This window comes from Mytilus edulis, chromosome 14 (assembly GCF_963676685.1).
Source record: "Mytilus edulis chromosome 14, xbMytEdul2.2, whole genome shotgun sequence".
NCBI classification, from domain to species: Eukaryota; Metazoa; Mollusca; class Bivalvia; order Mytilida; family Mytilidae; genus Mytilus; species Mytilus edulis.
The window spans coordinates 25,282,859-25,302,948 of record NC_092357.1 but is presented as its reverse complement, the minus strand read 5'-3'; the positions used below and the strand labels follow the sequence as shown (position 1 = coordinate 25,302,948).

Below are 20,090 nucleotides of genomic sequence, written 5' to 3'. Positions count from 1 at the left end.
ACCCATTGAATAGTTAAATGTGACAGATATACCTATTGACTAGTTGAATATGAATGATATGCCATCAAGTTGAATGCCAGGAATTTGCTCAGGGACTGGTTGAATGCAACAGCTTCTGACACTTTCAGACAGTTTGAAATCAATACATAAATAATTTGATTGGTTGAATGTAACAGTTTCACCCACTAACAGATTTTAATGTGAAAGATCTTATCTTAGACTGGTTAAATGGGACCAAGTAACTGGCTGGTTGGATATTACAGATTTTTTTTAGGCTGTGAGACTGTGACAAGTGGAAACCTCCATACTATCTTGAAGAGGATCTGTTAAAAAATAAATGTGTTTTTCTTAGTGTCATCAAGAATTATTTCCCCTTTTAAAAAATTGGTACACAATTTAAATTATTTCCAATAATAAAAGTAATCCAAGGTTTTAACAAGTAAAGTCAATCAAATTCAAAAAGGATGGGACATTAGATAACATGATGATAGATAAGTGATAATAAACAGAATTACGGTCATTTAGCTTTACCCCAGTGATACTTTCACCTGTAATGGTTTACTTTTTCAAATTGTGATTTGGATGGAGAGTTGTCTCATTGGCACTCATACCACATCTTCTTTAACATATCTATAGACTGGAAGGCAGGTCAAATGGTATACCCTCCACAACAGACTGGGGGTATAAATAACAAATAACCAAATATATTAAGTAAAATGTTTCTATAGTTTTTAAACTTATGTATATACAGTTTATAACAGATCTATCCAGTAGCACCTTATGTTCTTTGATACTAAATAACAATAAAAGTTGGTATATATTTACATATAAACAAAATCAAAAATCTTTATCACATTTCTAAAGCAATGAACAAATCAATTGTTTCTGTAAAACCTTTCATGAAGATGGTCAGACCGTTTTCTTCTTCTTTAGACTTAAAACAACCTAACAGTTTTTTTAAAAGCACTAGTGAAACTTGGAATTTAATATAAAATGACCAAATACATGAAATTTAAAATGTAAATTATTTCGCATAAAAAATACCATAAACCAACTATTTTTTATTGATAATTTATTTTCCTGACTTTCAGGAGTAGGAGTTTGAGAATATTATTCTTCAGGAAACAATTGGATCCTCTTTTAAATGAATAGAACAAAAATATTACCAAAAAACTGTAAAAAATAAATTGTTGTGGTCTGCATGAAATAATTTCAATTTAAGAATCTGACAAAACAAATCACATATTAACTGACATCTACATGTCTTCATATCTATATATGTAAGCACTTTCATCAACGTATGTAAAACTATGTACATTAACAAACAGAAATATCTATAACAAAAACAAAGTACTTTAAATTCAGAAATTATTGCAAGGTTTTTATTATTGCGAAAAATGCGGCAGAGTTGCAAACGCAATAATTTAAACTCGCATTTTGAACTATTTTATAGGAATTAACCAGGATTTTTCTCAAAATCGTAAAAATTAAAATCGCAATTAAGTCTGAAATGACAAAATCCCAAAAATAAATGCACACAATAATTTCTGAATTTACAGTAATCACATACTTCAGTTATATCACATTGTCTCTTTCTTGGTCAAAACAAAACACAGAAATAAATCAACCTTCACGTCATTTATGTTCTACATTGCAGTTGTGTCGATTTTGACATTTCCATCCCAAAACCCAACTTTAGGAATGGCTTTACCTCCAAAACTCTTAGATAGCCCACCCTCCTAAATGGACACTGAATATCTTTTTCTTTTATCATTAAAATTGATCATAAAATTGAGAATGGAAATGGGGAATGTGTCAAAGAGACAACAACCCTACCATAGAAAAAACAACAGCAGAAGGTCACTAACAGGTCTTCAATGTAGCGAGACATTCCCGCACCCGGAGGCGTCCTTCAGCTGGCCCCTAAACAAATATATACTAGTTCAGTGATAATAAACGCCATACTAATTTCCAAATTGTACACAAGAAACTAAAATCAAAAAAATATAAGACTAACAAAGGCCAGAGGCTCCTGACTTGGGACAGCCACAAAAATGCGGCGGGGTTAAACATGTTTATGAGATCTCAACCCTCCCCCTATACCTCTAACCAACGCATACATACATTGAAATTGAAGACAAATCTTTCGTACTCATTCATTTGAATAAATCTAATGTTTAATATTGGTGGACAGGTGTGAGCTTTCCAAATATAGCAGGGAGATGGAAAAATGCAGAATCCACCCAAGTAACCGAGCAATTATAAATGGATTCAGTATTATCGGTGGATAACTTGATTGCACATATTTATTTGATAAAAAGGTTAAGGCCATAAAAAAGAATAGGTTTGTTTGCCTAAACGCTACCTTCCAAGAAAAAAGCTGCCTACTCAAATTCTTTTATTGTCCTGATTTGAAGAAGTTTTTTTTTTAATCAGATAGGCATGAAGACTAATAAACACCCGATACTTCAATTTAAAAAAAAACTCTTAAGTCTTTGTTGAATAGTTGAATATATATAATTAGGCCACAATTAAAAATATTTTGGTTTGCCCAAACCCTACTCAAAGGTTGAGACAGTGGGTAGGTACACTGTAGGTAGGCATTTATTTTTTTTAACTTTAAAAGAGAAATTGTGGCCTAATTATATATATTCAACTATTCAACAAAGACTTAAAATTTTCTAAAATTTGTTGACAATTGGTTGCAAACATGTGCACAAAACCAAGTACATTTTTGTACCTTTAAAATACATCATCTTTATTTATTAAAGAAAATTGGTACCCAAGAAAATAATGGACTACACTTCAGTTACAAAATCATATTAATAAAATAAATGATTCATAAAAACACAGAAAACTGCATGAACAAAACATCCCTGAATTCTTACTTCAGTTTGAATATAAAACATCTTAAAGATTTTCTCAACATAAAATCATTATTTCAAAACAAGTATTGCCCTATATATGATTCTAACAAATACTAAATTCATGCATTATACCAACTACTTCATAATAATATATAAATCACAGTGTCAAAGCAATGAATGAAAAAAATCATCATCTATAACAAGAATATGTCTCTCTGGTATACATGTACATGTACCATGCCCCCTTTTTACACCGTCATTTCCATGTTGTGTCAAAGCAAAAATTTGGCACAATTTTAAATTATGTATATTTATCTTAATGAACACACGCATCAAGTTTCAAGATCATGATCCACAACTTCTTAGTCTTGTATGGATAGATATACAGACAAATAAACATTCTTTTTTTATAAAGGGAAATAACTCCGTCATATTGACAGTATTTTCCAAAATTTAATGTCTTTAATATGAGAAATATCAAACAAACAAACAAAAAAATGCCATACTGTAGAATGTTTTTTCATGCAAGTTGATGCTTTTTTATTTTCAGTCATTTAATATTAAGGACCAGTAAGAACTTTTTTTGCCTGCAACAATGAATGTAATGTTTAAAAATCCAAAAATAAAAATGTGTACATTTCAATTCTATGCAGAATCTTCAAACATATATATATGCATCTTTAAACTTTAAATGATACATTTTTTAACCCCCTAAAAAAATCACAACAAACAAATTAAACTTTCAAATCATTGAAAATAATATTTAAATTGAGGATGCCCTGTTAACACAAAAAAAATATTGCACATAAGAAATTTTACATCAATAACAATATTAAAATGTTTTACTCTTAGTTACAAATGTACACAAATCCTGTACAGCTCCAAGTTTCATAACTCAAAGGATTTCTTTCGTTTCCATGGTGACTTCTTTGGTGTTCTTGGCCTCTTCTTGAAATCGGGAGACCCATACTCCGATTCTTTTTTCTCATTAGGCGATGTCACCAACAAATTTTCCAACTGATTGCTTTCTTCCAGCGTCAGCACTTGGAATCCTGTATGTAAAATCAAAGCTGCTTGTATTGACAACACTCTCTCGTGATTCTTAGCTCCATCAAACTCATCCCAATAGACAGTGTGTTCCCAGATATGCTTTATAAAACACACCCTGCTTTTGTATAATTTTCCTGTAAGAAAAGCAACAAAATACACCTACATTTTTTGTGAATTAACACAGCTTCATTTTCATACATATACATGGATTCATTTTCTACAGTTCATGTAAAACATTCAATAAACTAATGATTTGAATGGGGTCTGTCACCGTCATATACATCTTTTTAATTTGCTGGATCCGCCCGGCCCCTGGGCATCATGTAAAGACTGACCATTTAATCAACAAAGAACTAAAAAAGATGCAACTCTGCTCCAACTTCACTAGCCTAATATTCATAAAATTCTATTTAAATAATAATATTGAGTTTCACTTGTTGTCGAGTATCGAGTTGCGAGTTAAGAAAATCGAGTTGCAAGTTAAGAAAGTCGAGTTGCGAGTTACGAAAGTCGAGTTGCGAGTTACAAAAGTCGAGTTGCGAGTTCCAAAAGTCGAGTTGCGAGTTACGAAAGTCGAGTTTCGAGTTACAAAAGTCGAGTTGCGAGTTACGAAAGTCGAGTTGCGAGTTACGAAAGTCGAGTTGCGAGTTACAAAAGTCGAGTTGCGAGTTAAGAAAGTCGAGTTGCGAGTTACGAAAGTCGAGTTGCGAGTTACAAAATTCGAGTTGCGAGTTACAAAAGTCGAGTTGCGAGTTACAAAAGTCGAGTTGCGAGTTACGAAAGTCGAGTTGCGAGTTACAAAAGTTGAGTTGCGAGTTAAGAAAATCGAGTTGCGAGTTAAGAAAGTCGAGTTGCGAGTTACAACAGTCGAATTGCGTAAAAATGTGGAAACTAAAATATTTCAATTTTTTGGTGTAACTGATAACATTTCGGAATGATGATTTCTTATAGAATTGTATATAGTGTTGTTGATTATTTTTGTGGTTTGGACTCTATCTGAGTCTCTTGTAAAAATAAAATGGACTAGATAATCACTACGTTTAGTATTTTCTGAAGAAGCAGATAGCCTTTTGAAATACAGCAGATGGCTTGCATTTTAATTATTTTTAAATTTCATACATAGCACCGTCGTATTAAACGTAAAGGGACATAGCAACTAAACTATATTTCATATATGTAAAACACGGACCCCTTCTGCAGATTTCGTTTAAAGTGGGCTTTTTGGGGCAGCTGCGGAGCCTGGCAATATTCGTTAGGGACCGCAAAATTTATTGTTTGTCAGTGACACTCAAAATTGAGGATGTTAAAATTATATATGTCTTATGCATTGGCTAGAAATGAAGGGGATATGATGGGCGTGAATAAAACCAGTTTAAACACGCCGCTTTTTTGTGTCTGACCAATTTCAGGAACCTTTAGCCTTTGTTGCTCTTGTATACATTTTAATTTTGGTTCATCTTTATATTTAGCAGCATAGAATGGCGTCTACATTCTTTATTTATCTATATTGTGTTTCGGGCCTGCTCAGGGCTCCCTCTAGATGTGTGATTTTTCGCTGTGTTAATTTGTAGACCTAATGACCTTTGGTTGAATTGTATATTTTGATTTGGTTGCTGTCTTTTTGACTCATTCCCCAGTTTTATTCTTTATTTTATAAATGTAGCTGTCAAAGATACTATTGTAAAAACTATATTTGCGCCATTTACAGGTAAGATTTAATTGGAAAGTATAAAATGATTATTGCTACATCATGATTTCATACGTATTTTTTTAAAGTCAGTGGCAGATCCAGAAATGTTCATAAGTGGGGGCCCACTGACTGACCTAAGAGGGGGCCCGCTCCAGTCACGCTTCAGTGATTCCCTATATAAGCAAACACTTTTTTTTCCCAAAAAGGGGGCCCCTGGCCCCGCCCCCTCCTAAATCCGCCTCTGAAAGTATTGGGTAACTTATTAAACTGAGTCACTTAGGTTTAAACTTGAGTTATATAGACGTGTTCACATGTTAGATATTGTCAATTATAAGTTATTTTAAACTTAATTAAATTAAACATCAACCCAACAATGTTAGATCTGTAAATTTGCTTTCGCAAATTTTTGGTTCTTCCCTCGCCGGGATTCGAACCCATGCTACTGTGATATCGTGACACCAAATCGCCTGCACTATATATATATATGTTATAGAGTAAAATTACTTGGATTGTAGGTTGATGAAGTTCGCAATTTGAATATTGCTTATAGTGATTTTTTGTATAGCTCTCCCTTTCCATTCTTAAAAAGTCAATATTCATTTTAAACCTAGATACTTATAATTGTAAACACATTCTATTATATCTTTTTCGCAATACAAATATTCTTTTAAAATTTTTCCAGGTTTGTTAAACATATTAACTTTGGTTTTAGATAGAGTGACCTCTAAACACTCGTGTTTGAAAGACTTGCCTTGGAACTAGACAAAAAATAACAAGATGAGGCACTCAATTTTGCGGTCATTTATATCAACAGCATCTAGGGTTTCATTTAATGCATCCGGTTAAATTCTTTTATAAAAATCTTAAAAAGGTTGGGATTCAAAATATCCCCTTCGTTTACTTCAATTTGGGAATACAAATTAGAAGTAAGCACATTATCTATTTTCGCACATAATTCACTTTTATTATACATATCTGTCACGATTGCATGGAAATTACAACCTATGTTTGGCGGCAAAAACACACGTTTTTCAAAACGATGGATGTAATAATGAAAACGGAAAATATCGATCTTCAATCGGATTTAAAAAGTCTATATATATATATATATCGATGTAGTTTTAAAAAGATTAATCTTATTTGAATCGATCTTTTTTCAAGGTTTAAATGTTTAGATCGATCGCTTTTGTCAGGTGAATGTTAATATATATTCAGATATGAAAATAAATCTGTGCATGTTCGGCGTGTTTAAAAATGATGGATGGAATACGAAAAGTAAACATAGATTCGGCTATTTTTTTATTATCTTCTAAATCAATAAGTTCTATTTGTTTGCTGCAAATCCTCATCTTCAAACGCATTGGCCGTTCGTTATTTAGCGATAGATATATAGTTTACACACATATCTTTGTTTAATGACTTGTGATGTACGATCCAAAATAATGATTAATAAGTCCATACGAAATTCCAATGAGCAAACTATTTTCTCAATGATTTTGCAATGTGTTATAGTTTGCGCGAGATGCAGAATTTTCTTTACTATTCTATTTTTAGGATTATTTGTTTACGAAAGGTAATTTATGGTCAGATCGGTTCTTTTTTTGTTGTAGTGTAAACGCATTGAATTAAATAAGATCGATCTCGTCCATTTTAAGGATACATTATTTTTTTTAAATGCTTCCAGAACTTAACTTATATTAGACTCTAATAAATAAGTATCACATAAACTGTTTCAAATCCCACAATCACGGGAATAACTAAGTTCAGGTGCATGCATGTTTTGTTTATCAAATGTGAATCAAACCTGAAAATTCGGTGTAAACAATATTTTTTTAACTCGCAACTCGACTTTCTTAACTCGCAACTCGACTTTTGTAACTCGCAACTCGACTTTCTTAACTCGCAACTCGACTTTCTTAACTCGCAACTCGACTTTTGTAACTCGCAACTCGACTTTCGTAACTCGCAACTCGACTTTCCTAACTCGCAACTCGACTTTCCTAACTCGCAACTCGACTTTTGTAACTCGCAACTCGACTTTTGTAACTCGCAACTCGACTTTCGTAACTCGCAACTCGACTTTCCTAACTCGCAACTCGACTTTCCTAACTCGCAACTCGACTTTTGTAACTCGCAACTCGACTTTTGTAACTCGCAACTCGACTTTTGTAACTCGCAACTCGACTTTCGTAACTCGCAACTCGACTTTTGTAACTCGCAACTCGACTTTCGTAACTCGCAACTCGACTTTTGTAACTCGAAACTCGACTTGCTTAACTCGCAACTCGACTTTCTTAACTCGCAACTTGCAACTCGACGATAAGAAACCCTCAATAATATTTATGTAACTTGTCATTTTCCTTCAGTCATCTTCGTCCCATTTTTCACATGCTTTAATACTGTACAACTAAATACTAAGGTCCGATATATTGCTAGATAAGATTAGAAAATATGTATATGAAGTATAGCATACCACAAACTGCACAGTTGACACCACCGGTATAGTTTTCATTCTTCCTCAAGATTTCCAGTACCCCTCGGATGTCCAAATGCCTTTCTGTTGGTCCATTCGAGTCAAAATGTCGTCCTGAATCATGTCGCTGTCTTCTTGGTCGAGAAATATATGGATCACACGTGTTATTGTTCACTTCAAACGAAATCATTGCTTTAAATCCAACTTATTGAGAAATCTTTGAAGTTGGTTGACTTTGATGTGTATTTCCCGCAAAATTAATCCCCTCGTGGTCATTAATATCATAACAAACACACGTGACACGTTAAATCCAATGTTTCAAACAGACACGCCCACTTCCGATAACATAACATTTATCACGTGAACTAAACCGCGGGAAAAGATTCGCGGGTTTTTCAAAAGATCACTGCACTTGTTTTTTATAAAGAGGGGGGACAAGGGTTGGTAAAATGAGAATGAGCTAGGGAACTTATCAGCGATTTTTGAGGTGATTTGCCGTTTGGAAGTCCTTTTTAACTCGCACATATAACAGAGCCTGATTTATTTTTATTTTTTGGGGGGAGGGGTGGGTGAGGTCCTCATTTATGAGGGTTTGGATGGGGTTAAATGATTAAGAATAATGCCCGTAAAAATGAAAATTAGAGAATAACGGGCCAAAAAAAATGAAGATTAGAGTAAAAAGGGGTTAATTTTTTTAAGATTAGAGAAAAAAGGGGTTCATTTTTTTAAGATTAGAGAAAAAAGGGGTTAATTTTTTAATGGTTAGAGAAAAAAGGCGAAAATTAAATGTTTACAGAATAAAAGACCCCCCCCCCCCCCCCCCCCCCCAATCCAGACCCTCATTTATGGAGCTTCTTAAATATATGAGGAAAATTGTCATTTTCTTAAATTTTTGTAGGGGTGGGCATTTGAATTCTCTTATTTTTTTCAAGTAAAAGCAAAACACCTATTCCAAAGACATGCAGCAAATTTCCCCTTCAAAAAGTAAAATCACAAAAATACTGAACCTAGAGGAAAATCAATTCGGAAAGTCCACAATCACATGGCAAAATCAAACATCCGCTGAAAACGCACTTCAAGTCTCAGCTAGGACTATATTATGGTTAGTATAATTAAGGAATTGTATATTTAAATATACAATTCTTTGGTATAATATTAGTAGTCGCAGACACTTAATTTTCAATATTTTTATTATCTTTAACAAAAATGCATGCATAAAACTTCTATTTATATTATCATTATTCAATTAGATAGTATATATATCAGTAGTGGTACAAAGCTTCAATTTTTTTTTAGGAAAGTTGTCACACCAGTGGCGGATCCAGCCATTTTAAAAAGGGGTGGTTCCCAACCCAGAGTAAAGGGGGGTTCCAACGATATGCTCCCATTCAAATGCATTGATCGGCCCAAAAAAGGGGGGTTCCAACCCCCGGAACCCCCCCCCCCCCCGCCTTGGATCCGCCACTGCACACGGTTTTGACTTCAGGATACTTAATTATTTAGATATGTCTGATATGGTCCTGTATGTGGCAGGTATGTGTGAGGCCGTAATGAATAAAATCTTGAAATCTTAAGCTTGTTAACATTTATCACTTCTTTATTCGCAATTTTAACGCACTGTTCAACTTCCTATCACTAAAGAAGTTATTATATTATCAATAATACTTTCTTGGAAAATATGTTGAAATTTGGCTAGATATTTCCCGAAAATTGAGCTGAGTGGAACGAGTGGTAAAATTGATGTCTTTCATATAGATATGACATCTGAGTCAAGTGTTAGACTCTTCTGTTTGAATAATCAGGTACCGTAATTTCTCAATTCTTGTAAAACTGATTTCGATGCCATCATCTTAAATATTGAAAAGCTGAATACCCCCTTTTCCAATTTTCAAGACTCCTCAGTTCTCACTCTGTTACAAATTACCATACCTTATTATAAAATGCATACAAAAAAACACAAGTATGACTCCAAACAGTGGCTAGCATTACCACCCTCTTTTTTCAAAATCCAGAATTCCGCGGCAACTGCATCATTATTTATGATTATATAACAGTATAGTTTCAGATTTTATATCCCTTTAATATCCTCAAGCATGAATCAGGTCTCTTGTATTTTTTTACCCATCACCTCTCTTAAATTAAAAATATATCATCGGTTCGGGAATGTGATCTCAATTAGAGGACATTTATTTTAGATTTGTATTTCTATCAAAATTTCTTTTTTCAAACCACGAAATGACTGCCAAGTGAAGAAAACACTACCGAATAAATGAAAAAAAAGATGAATTTCTATAAAACACGCATAATTAAGTCCTGCCATCATTGGTTGGAGAGAAAAGGTTTAGTTTGTCGGATAAAGAGAGATAACTCTATATTTATAATTGACACTTAAAAGTCACGATCAGTAAAATCAGAGACATATAATACTAAACAAGTATTATATGTCTCTGGTAAAATGAATTAAAAAAATACATTTATAGATATGAAAATGTTAAGACTTCTTTTGTCTAGCTAACCCATATAATAAACACTATAAACTGAAATAGATTATTAATATGTGATAATAAATGTATTCTCACTTTGTTTATCATTGAGGGCACTGAGTGAAAAAAAACCGGTCTGTAGTGAGAACGTCAATGATTCAGTGCATTTCATGAGAACGTGCAGACTTTTAAAAAAATTGCTATTAAGGGTGCATGGAACTGGCATAAAAAAGATGCAAAAAAAAAGAGTTCTAAACAGGTTTGATTGATTTTGGAATGTTAATTATTGAACGTCCAGTTACAAATATTTCATGCATATTCAGGACATAAACAAATTAACAGTCATGTACATATATCCAAAAGATAGGTTCGGCAGAAAGGGTCGAACAGGATGAAAGATTGGAGTTTTTAACCCCAACTTGACATGCAACGGAATTTTAGACGGGAGCAGAAGTTCTGTCGTGTAGCATCTCGTTCTCTGAAAACGTTGTTGCAAGATTTATGAAAAGTGAAAAGAGCATGGCACTCTGCGTAAACGAGGTCTCAGAATTCCCGAAAAGTGGTGGTTCGAAAGGATTTTGCTCGGACCACCAAAATTTGCAAAGGACCGACGGACGAGCTTTTGGTAATAGAGATAGCAGTAAGGACCACTAGATTTTCATCGAGGACCACCAGGGAAAAAAGATTTCGATCACTCTATGGTCTTGAATAAATTTCCATCTAGCGGCATTTTTTGTTTTGAGTTGTTTCCGTTTTCTTCTTTTTTTAGGGGGAGGGGGATTTACCTGACACAGACACAAAGCTCTTCATATACCGGCTTATATAAGTAAATCTAAATTTGTGGCTGACTATACTTATATCTGTTAAGAAACATGTCACTTAAAGTAACACACATGCTATCAATTTAAAAAATCAAACATCATGTATAAGACGTTCAAAGTTCTGTTTTTTCATGTTGTCTGAAACATCGATTTTTTTCAAAGTCTAATTTGTTGGTTCCTACATAGTAATTTTTTTTATATACGATGGTAATAAATCTGAAAAACAACGTTGATCTTGGGCTGTGTTCTGCTCTTTGGACGGCATAGTTGTTGTCTCTTTCCCGTTTCTATTCTCAATTCTATGGACTAACGTGTTCCTTATTTACAGTCTATCCTTCCGTAACTGATAAAGAATACATATATAAATAGTACATACTTCTAATGTTAGATACTTACTATCTTAAGTACGTCTTTACCATGAAATTTACGCACATTCTTACGGTCTTTCTTTTTCTTCTCTATTTTTTCTTGGTCCATTAAAATCTTTGGTGAGGCCGAGTTGCTGGACAAATGAGCTCAATGATAAAATCTATAATGATCTAATGTATACCATCCGATTTCTGATATGCTAGTAACTAGTTTGAGAAGGACAATTACAAAAATAAGTGGAACCATTGTCTTAAATATATTGAAGTTGCAAAAATTTAATTTTCGGGGTCGGTAGGTGGTTGGTGAGGATGATTGGTTGAATATTAATTGCCAGCTAGTATCTGAATATCGCTTATTCACCCTCGTTCACATTCATTTTTTGTATTTTCCAGCATTTCGTCGGGCAGAATGATAATATTCATTCCGCCTGGAGCAAACTTATTTTTTCATGCAGTTATTACCAGATCATCGGAATATTATATTCAATAAGAATAAGATGATGTGGTGTATGAGTGTCAATGATAAAACTCGAACTCCATCGAAGTCACAATGTATAAAATCGACAATTTTAGGTCAAAATACTGCCTTCAACACGTCAAGTTCAGAAACCTTCTGAATATCAAATGCTCATCCCCTATACCGAAGTCACTCGGTGGACTTTATCTATGAAACAAATGACATTATGTAAACCACTGTAATATGACAAAGTTTAACACTGATAACATTGAGAATGGAATTAGGAATATGTCAAAGAGACAACAACCCGACCATAGAGCAGACAACAGCCGAGGGCCACCAATGGGTCTTCAATGCAGCGAGAAACTCCCGCACCCAGAGGCGTGATTCAGCTGGCCCCTAAACAAATATGTATACTAATTCAGTGATAATGAACGCCATACTAAACTCCGATATATACACAAGAAACCAAAATTAAAAACCATGCAAGACTAACGTTGACAGGCCAGAGGCTCCTGACTTGGGACAGGCGCAAAAATGCGGCGGGTTTACACATGCTTTTTGAGATCTCAACTGTCCCCCTATACCTCTAGCCAATGTAAAAAACAAACGCACATCAATACGCTTAGTAAAACATAGTTTAAGAGAATTCCGAGTCCGATGTCAGAACAGGCAACAAAAGAAACTGAACAAAATGACAATAATACAATAATACATAAATTAACAAATGACTACTAGCAGTTACTGACACGCCAACTTCAGACTGATTGAAATATATGTCTTCATCCAATGAATATCAAGCACAATCCCTTCCGTTAGGGGTTTAGTATTATACCATCATAAGATATATGAGAAGAACATAACCTGTGTCATGCCAACATCTGGTTTTAGAATAAATATGTTTAATTCCGATGCAAAGACCCTATAAGTGAATCAATATTATAACCAACATATGCAATCTTTAATGAACTAACAACAGCTAGTATCGTAACTATATCCCTTCTTAATAATTCTGTATAAAGGTTTTGTTAGCTTTCGAGGTGAATACTGATATGTTTGTGCTTTGTAACAAATATTACCATAAAGATTGGATGTGAAATACCTGAACGTATAAGATGTCTGCAAGTTGAGTTACATTTACGAATGATGTCCTTGTACCGATGATAAAATTTAGTCATTGGAATGTTTGGCATGTATTTCAAATACAAATATAAGTCAAATCCGGTCAAACCTTATCAGCTGTCCGTTCCCTGATTCATTCATAAGCAAAATCATGACTGCGAAAAGATTAATCATGCATGCTAAAACGGATTTTGTTCAATCTAATTCAAAAATAAGATCCCTGATTTCGCTCTTCTCATAATACGAAATTTGAATTTCAATCAGATTTATATTTTGTTGTTCAAGTTACAATCTCTCGTTAAGAACAATCTAAATAGATAAGATGTGGTATGAGTGCCAATAAGACGACTCTCCATCCAAGTCACAATTTGTAAAAGTATAAACCCTTCATGATAGGTCAGAGTACGGTCTTCAACACGGAGTCTAAGCTCACACCGAACAGCAAGCTATAAAGGGCCCCGGAATGACTTGTATAAACCATTCAAATAGGAAAATCAACGGTCAATAGTCAAGTTCTCTTTATATACAGGGAAGTCAGTAAAAGTTTCAATAGCACTGAGAAAATTACCATATTTGTCGTTGGCAGATTTGGGGATAGCCCGCTATGATATGAAGTAGCTGCAGTCAAAAAATGGATCAGCTTTTTAGGATATTTCATAAAAGAAATTCGAAAAATCGTTGTTATTTTTGTAATTGCAATGTTTCACTGATGGATTTTGTTACTATTTTAACGTATTTATATTGTTCTTTATTGTGAAAGGTCCAGTTGTGAGGATTAAGCAAATGTGTTAATTTGTTTTTTCCATTAGCGACATTTACTTATAACACTTACCTAATATTCTATTTCATTTGATATAAGTAACTATCTGTGTTTTCTATTGTTACATGTATAGTCAGACTATTTGCTAGGTATTAAAATGAAGATTCAAGTCGGTATAAAGTTTAACAATTTAATAAATGATCCAACAAGAATATAAACGATATTACAATATTGTGTCCGGTGTTTACGGTTTGAGAACCTATCCAAAACTGAATATAAATTATTTCTAAGACGTATATAAAACAGAATAATAAAGAAATACATGTATTTACGGATTAAGCAATTATTGTCCATTGTTTAGATAATCTGCTAAAACTGTCTTTTTGTTAATGCAATGCTTCAGTAATGGATTGTGTAACTCCTTATTGGTTTGGGTTTTTTTTTATTGTGAAAGGTTTTAAGTTAAGTTGTGAAGATTAGTGTAGATCTATGCGTTAATTATTTGTTTTTCTATTAGCGGCATCCACTTAACACTTACTTAATATTCTATGAACTATTTAATTCGATATAAGTAAATGTCTGTGGCTATGTGCTAATTTTCTGGTTTTCTATGATCCGTTTAGTTGTATTTGTCACTCATTTTGAAAAACACTTGTCAAGCTTAGAGTTGTCAAGTATTTTATGTTTTGTTATACGAAGTTCAACTGCTTTATAGGATTTCAATATGACAGATTAGATTACGTATTACACTTAGCATACAGTACCAACTATGTAATCTATTGTATTCCATGCATGCTGATTGATTTTTCAAATTATACATCGCAGAACCCATGTGGTCGTCATATCACTCATTTGTTGCACGAGTTAGACTACGCTTGAGAGACTAAGTCTCAACTAAACATGCTAAAGAGTTGGTGACTCAATATTATTGTTTACTCTTCCTCTCTGTGTGTGTGTGTTTTGATGCAGGCCCATCACACTATAAATGCACTGAGTCACCAGATTCAGTTTAAGCGTTTAAACTTCGATACGTACTATTGCTTATTTTACTATCACGGGCATTAATGAGTCCCCACCCCTGAAAAAATCATTGCCAGAACTTAAAGTCTTTGGATTCACCTGGCTCTGTGTCTTATCAGTTACTATCTCTCATAATAATTTATACTTTTTTGTAACTTTTTATCTGATTAGTAAAAGAATTAAATTCTTAAGTGTTTTTAAATTTTGATGTCGTTTTAACGCCCTTTATAAATGGAGAGTCTTACGAGGTTATAAAAGTTATTCTAGGTTGTGTTCAGAAGGGCCGTTTGCTGATGGTTATTATTTATAAGCCGAGAAGGTGGAATTAAATATGGCAACTATTGGATTTGTTGGAAAACCCCACCGTGCACTATAACCCAAATTGAAATAGTTTTAAACGTATCCCCCCCTCCCCACACCCACACAATTGCTTTGTTCTTTTCAAATTTTACTATTCCTTTCCTTCACTAAATAGTAAAATTAGAAAGATCAAGAAAAACATGTAATAAGTTAATGCAGGAATCTGTTTCCAGGTTAATGCAATGTAAGGTGAATTTTAAGTGCTTGACCCTCCCTAAAATAATCCTACCGACCGACCCCTTTGCAAGTTTAATACTTTTTCTAAAATATAAGCTTAAATATATAAACGTCGTTGACATATTCTATGATATATACACTAACAGTCGGTTTGTTTATTAACAGAATAAACATTGTCGATTGAAATATGTAGAACAGAGACCAGGTGTTAGAATGCAGCTGGCATGCATTCATTTGGTCAGTTGGTCAAGGTATCAATCAGAGGGTCACGTTGGGTTGGTCCAGCTTGAAAACTCTAGATTAAAGCCATGCCGCGGTACAAATAATTTGTAGATGAATGTTATAAGATTATGTAACTGATAATACGAATATTTCAAATTTGTAAATTCCAAATAATTAAAAGCATTAATAGAGACAGTAATAAAAACGAATGAGCAATTGCAAAAATACAAACATAGATTTTTATTTTTCGCTCTAGGAGTTCTGACACTTGCTACAATAGTCAACTCTCAGAGTCAACTGATAAGTGATAATTGTTCATTCAAGAACATAATTACAAACTCAATGTTATTTGATCATTGCTTATCTCTTTCTTCCTTTATCTATTAACAAGCCCTGGGGTTAAAGAGAACAATTTGATCCCACGATAGTATTTCGTTCTCTATTGTGTAACATCTCTGATTGCGTGTCATATTTTCCCCCTTAGGGTGCCCACTATATCACTGACAGTTTGCGCATGACTTAGGAGCATCATCGGCTGCTTATGTGTGGAGGTAGAAAGGCGTGGCAGATAATCGTAATATTTTTTGCAGTTTTTAAGCGTAAAGTTTGTTAACCCAGTAATTTTATCGTCAAAATGGCAGGAGGACAATGGCAACATGGACTTTTTGGATGCTTTGATAACTTAGGATTATGCATAATCTCTTATTTTGTGCCTTGCTACCAGTTTGGAAAAAATGCCGAAGCAATGGGAGAGAGCTGTTTACTTTATGGAATTGGGCTGTTTGTTCCCTTGTTGGACATTTATCTTGCAATTACACTCAGAGGAAAGATTAGAGATTCAAAGGGAATAGAAGGAGGATGTGTTGGTGACTTACTAACTTGGTGTTTTTGTGGAATTTGTGCATTGGTCCAAGAGGCTCAAGAAGTTCAGGATATCCGCGTCGGCGGGATGGCAATTGAGCGGGAATAAATATTCTTAGTTAGAAAAAATGTTGGAAACTTTATTACATTTTAAATTTAAATAATTTGTAACATATAACTTTCCCGTTAGTTTATGATTATCGACCAGGAGATAGCGTATTGACCAAGTATTCTACTTTAGCAGACGACCTGTTGCGTTCCATCAATGGCGGATCGTCATGAATGATGCGTTGTGTGGAAAATGAATGTGTATTGCCTTGGGGAAACATCTTGTGTATACTACAGCTTGACATTATCTTTGTTCAGCAGCATTATCATTTTAAAATTGTGCCTAACATTTCTTCATCATTTTCAGCCTGTGAACTTTTGTTGGTTGTTATATTTTTGTTAAAAAAAAAGGTTGTATCGTGTTTTTTACATGTCAATTTGTTTTAAAAGTTATTTTGTGTTTCTTGCCAAAAAACTGCCATTTTAATGTATATTTTAACATACTTGCTGTCTAGAGAATTCACTTTGTTGAAGCACTTGTTTTTACAGTAACTCTTGTCATTTTAAATTTTACAAGACACACATTTATTACCATCAAAGATCGTGTTTATAGTATTTTGAAAATATTTTTACTTTTAATTGCTTATTTTATATTTTTAATGTTAGCTTTTTCAAACAGCATATTATTTTTTGTTTTTAGTGTATTTTCAGTTAAATACTTTTTATGCATGAAAGAACATTTTAAATAATATTGTGAAGTAAAATTGATAAATGCTTATACCTATTATAATTTTGTGTATGGTGCTTTAAATGACCTTATTTATGTCTGTGCCAAACTAAACTGCATGAATTAATAATGCTAATATTGTTCATTTTATGAATCAAAATATTTTCTTATTTTAATGATCTCTTTAATTTGCCTTCATTTTTAAGCTACGTACATGTTCAATGTATCAGAAATAGAAAATTATTTTTAAAGTCTACAAAAATAAAAAATAGTTATATAAAAGTTTAGCATCAATTTAGCAATTCTAGTCTAGTGTTTACTCGTATATATATATATTAAAGTGAAAAACTGTTGATGAAATTAAAATATTAAAATATATAATACATTAATACTAGTTTATTTTTAAATTGCATATATAGAAATGTCCATGTTATTGTAATTTGTTACTGATCAATGGTTTGAGAAAACTACTGTCAGCTGATAAATTTTAAATGGTTTCTCAAAACCTTTTTTCATCAGTCAATCTATTCACAGTATAGAAAAAGTTTCCTGTTGCATTCATGTAAAATATATTTTTGTCAAAGCCCATTATTAAGACTGACACTTGATTTCACAATTTGTTGTAAATTGATCCTATTTATTGAACTGACAACAATAGGGGTAACAGCTTGCTACATCTTGTTTAAATGTTGGCATTATTAACATCACAGGGATGAAACACCGTCACCCAAGTTAGTTGTTAAAAATGTATTACTTTATGTGTGAAGTCGAGAGATCTCTTAATCTCACATGGAATGATCAATTCATTCTTACAAAGTTTCTTATCAATGAAGTTGAAACTTTGTTAATATATTTGGTATAAAGTAAAATCACAAAAATACTGAGCTCAGAGGAAAATCAAATCGGAAAGTCCTAATCACATGGCAAAATCAAATGACAAAACACATCAAAAACGAATGGTATATTGTTGATCAGAAAGTTTGTTTCTTTGCAGTGCTGAAGGTCAACAGATGTTAACAATTTTCTGGTTGGATTGGAAATATCAAATCAAGCACAGTTTTCATCATGTACAAAATGATTATTTTAAGTTTTCCAATCAATGGCCTAGATTTTAATGTAACTGTTAGTAAAAAAAAATGTTGCACATGTATGAAAGAATCTTTAAAGATCTTTTAAAGATTTGGTAATGAAGTCTTAGGTCAGAGATTAGATACCTAGACACTAGTTTCATGTATTTTACCAATAAAAGGTTGTGTGGGGTACATTGTACATACAGGTCAACATACTAATAAGAATTAAATAAGTTAAAAATGCAAACAATAGGATAGTGCTAAAAAAACACACATGAGAGAAAATGACAAAATAAAAAAAAACATCTTGTGAGAAACAAAGGGGTTTTGTGCCCAAGTTATCTTAATAGATATAAGAAGATATGGTATGAGTGCCATTGTGACAACTTTCCGTCCAAGTCACAGTAAACAATTTTAGGTCCAAGTACGGTCTTCAACACAGAGCCTTGGCTCACAATATACAGCAAGAAATAAAGAGCCTCAAAAATGACAAGTGTAAAACCATTCAATAGTTTACTAGGCTGTTAACGGGTTTTGAGTTTGAATCAATTGAATGGAAAAGTTTAGTTGGATGCATTTCCGTCAAAATACTTTGTTTAGGTAACATCATTTGTGAGTTTAGGGGCATCATCACATCCATTCTTATGTTGAGTGAGTTGTTGAAAAACTGTGATGCTATATTGCATGAATTATTCATAATTTTGCAAATTAAATTCTCATAATTGACAATCTGCACTGCTGTCATTAGGGAATTGTGATTAAGTACCAACAGAACAAACATTGTTTCTAGTTTATCCTGCACTAAGACACTTGATGAACCTCAGTAGATACAGGCGATCCCCTCTATCTGGTAAATGACGTCATAAAGGCCCATCTTTTTCTGGTGAATGACGAACTCGAAAGTGGTCTATTACTAGAACTGTCAGTTTTCAAAAGTTGTGGTTCTCTGGGCACAACAACTTCATCCACCAAGAAAAATTGGCTGCCATGAAATATCCAATACTAAAGAGTGCTGAAAGTGGTGTTATACTCAAAAAGTCAATCAATCTTGTGAAAAACTTAAAAATATGATCTTCAACAATAGAGAAGTGTGCATGTTTCTAAATACAACATGTAAAGCTGTAAATCTGACTGTCAGGAGTACAAGACTATGTATAGTGGAAAAAAAAATCTTAGTATTGTCCTATATATGCATGCAATACTTGCCACTGGATGTTAAGCCACCAACAATCAATTGTTCATTGTATTATCTAACTATATATATAAAACAGTATATAATGGAAAGTGCACTTCATTTTTAGCTCACCTGGCCCGAAGGGCCAAGTGAGCTTTTCCCATCACTTTGCGTCCGTTGTTGTCCGTCGTCGTTAACTTTTACAAAAATCTTCTCCTCTGAAACTACTGGGCCAAATTAAACCAAACTTGGCCACAATCATCATTGGGATATCTTGTTTAGAAAATATGTGGCGTGACCCGGTCAACCAACCAAGATGGCCGCCATGGCTAAAAATAGA

The 20,090-nt window shown here is 33.4% G+C and overlaps 2 protein-coding genes across 2 annotated transcripts; one reads left to right on the top strand and one right to left on the bottom strand.

Moving 5' to 3' along the window:
- Nucleotides 1-703: 703 nt before the first annotated feature.
- On the bottom strand, nt 704-8,390 carry LOC139503560 (uncharacterized). Its single transcript, XM_071293362.1, has 2 exons — nt 8,081-8,390; nt 704-4,051 (listed from the first exon to the last, which is right to left on the bottom strand). Exons 1-2 carry the CDS (start codon nt 8,268-8,270, stop codon nt 3,756-3,758), a joined length of 486 nt encoding a protein of 161 aa, XP_071149463.1. The 5' UTR covers nt 8,271-8,390; the 3' UTR covers nt 704-3,755.
- An 8,114-nt stretch (nt 8,391-16,504) lies between these two features.
- LOC139504075 (uncharacterized) lies at nt 16,505-16,840 on the top strand. The gene has a single exon (XM_071294135.1). The coding sequence runs from the start codon at nt 16,505-16,507 to the stop codon at nt 16,838-16,840; it is 336 nt and encodes a 111-aa protein (XP_071150236.1).
- Nucleotides 16,841-20,090: the final 3,250 nt, after the last annotated feature.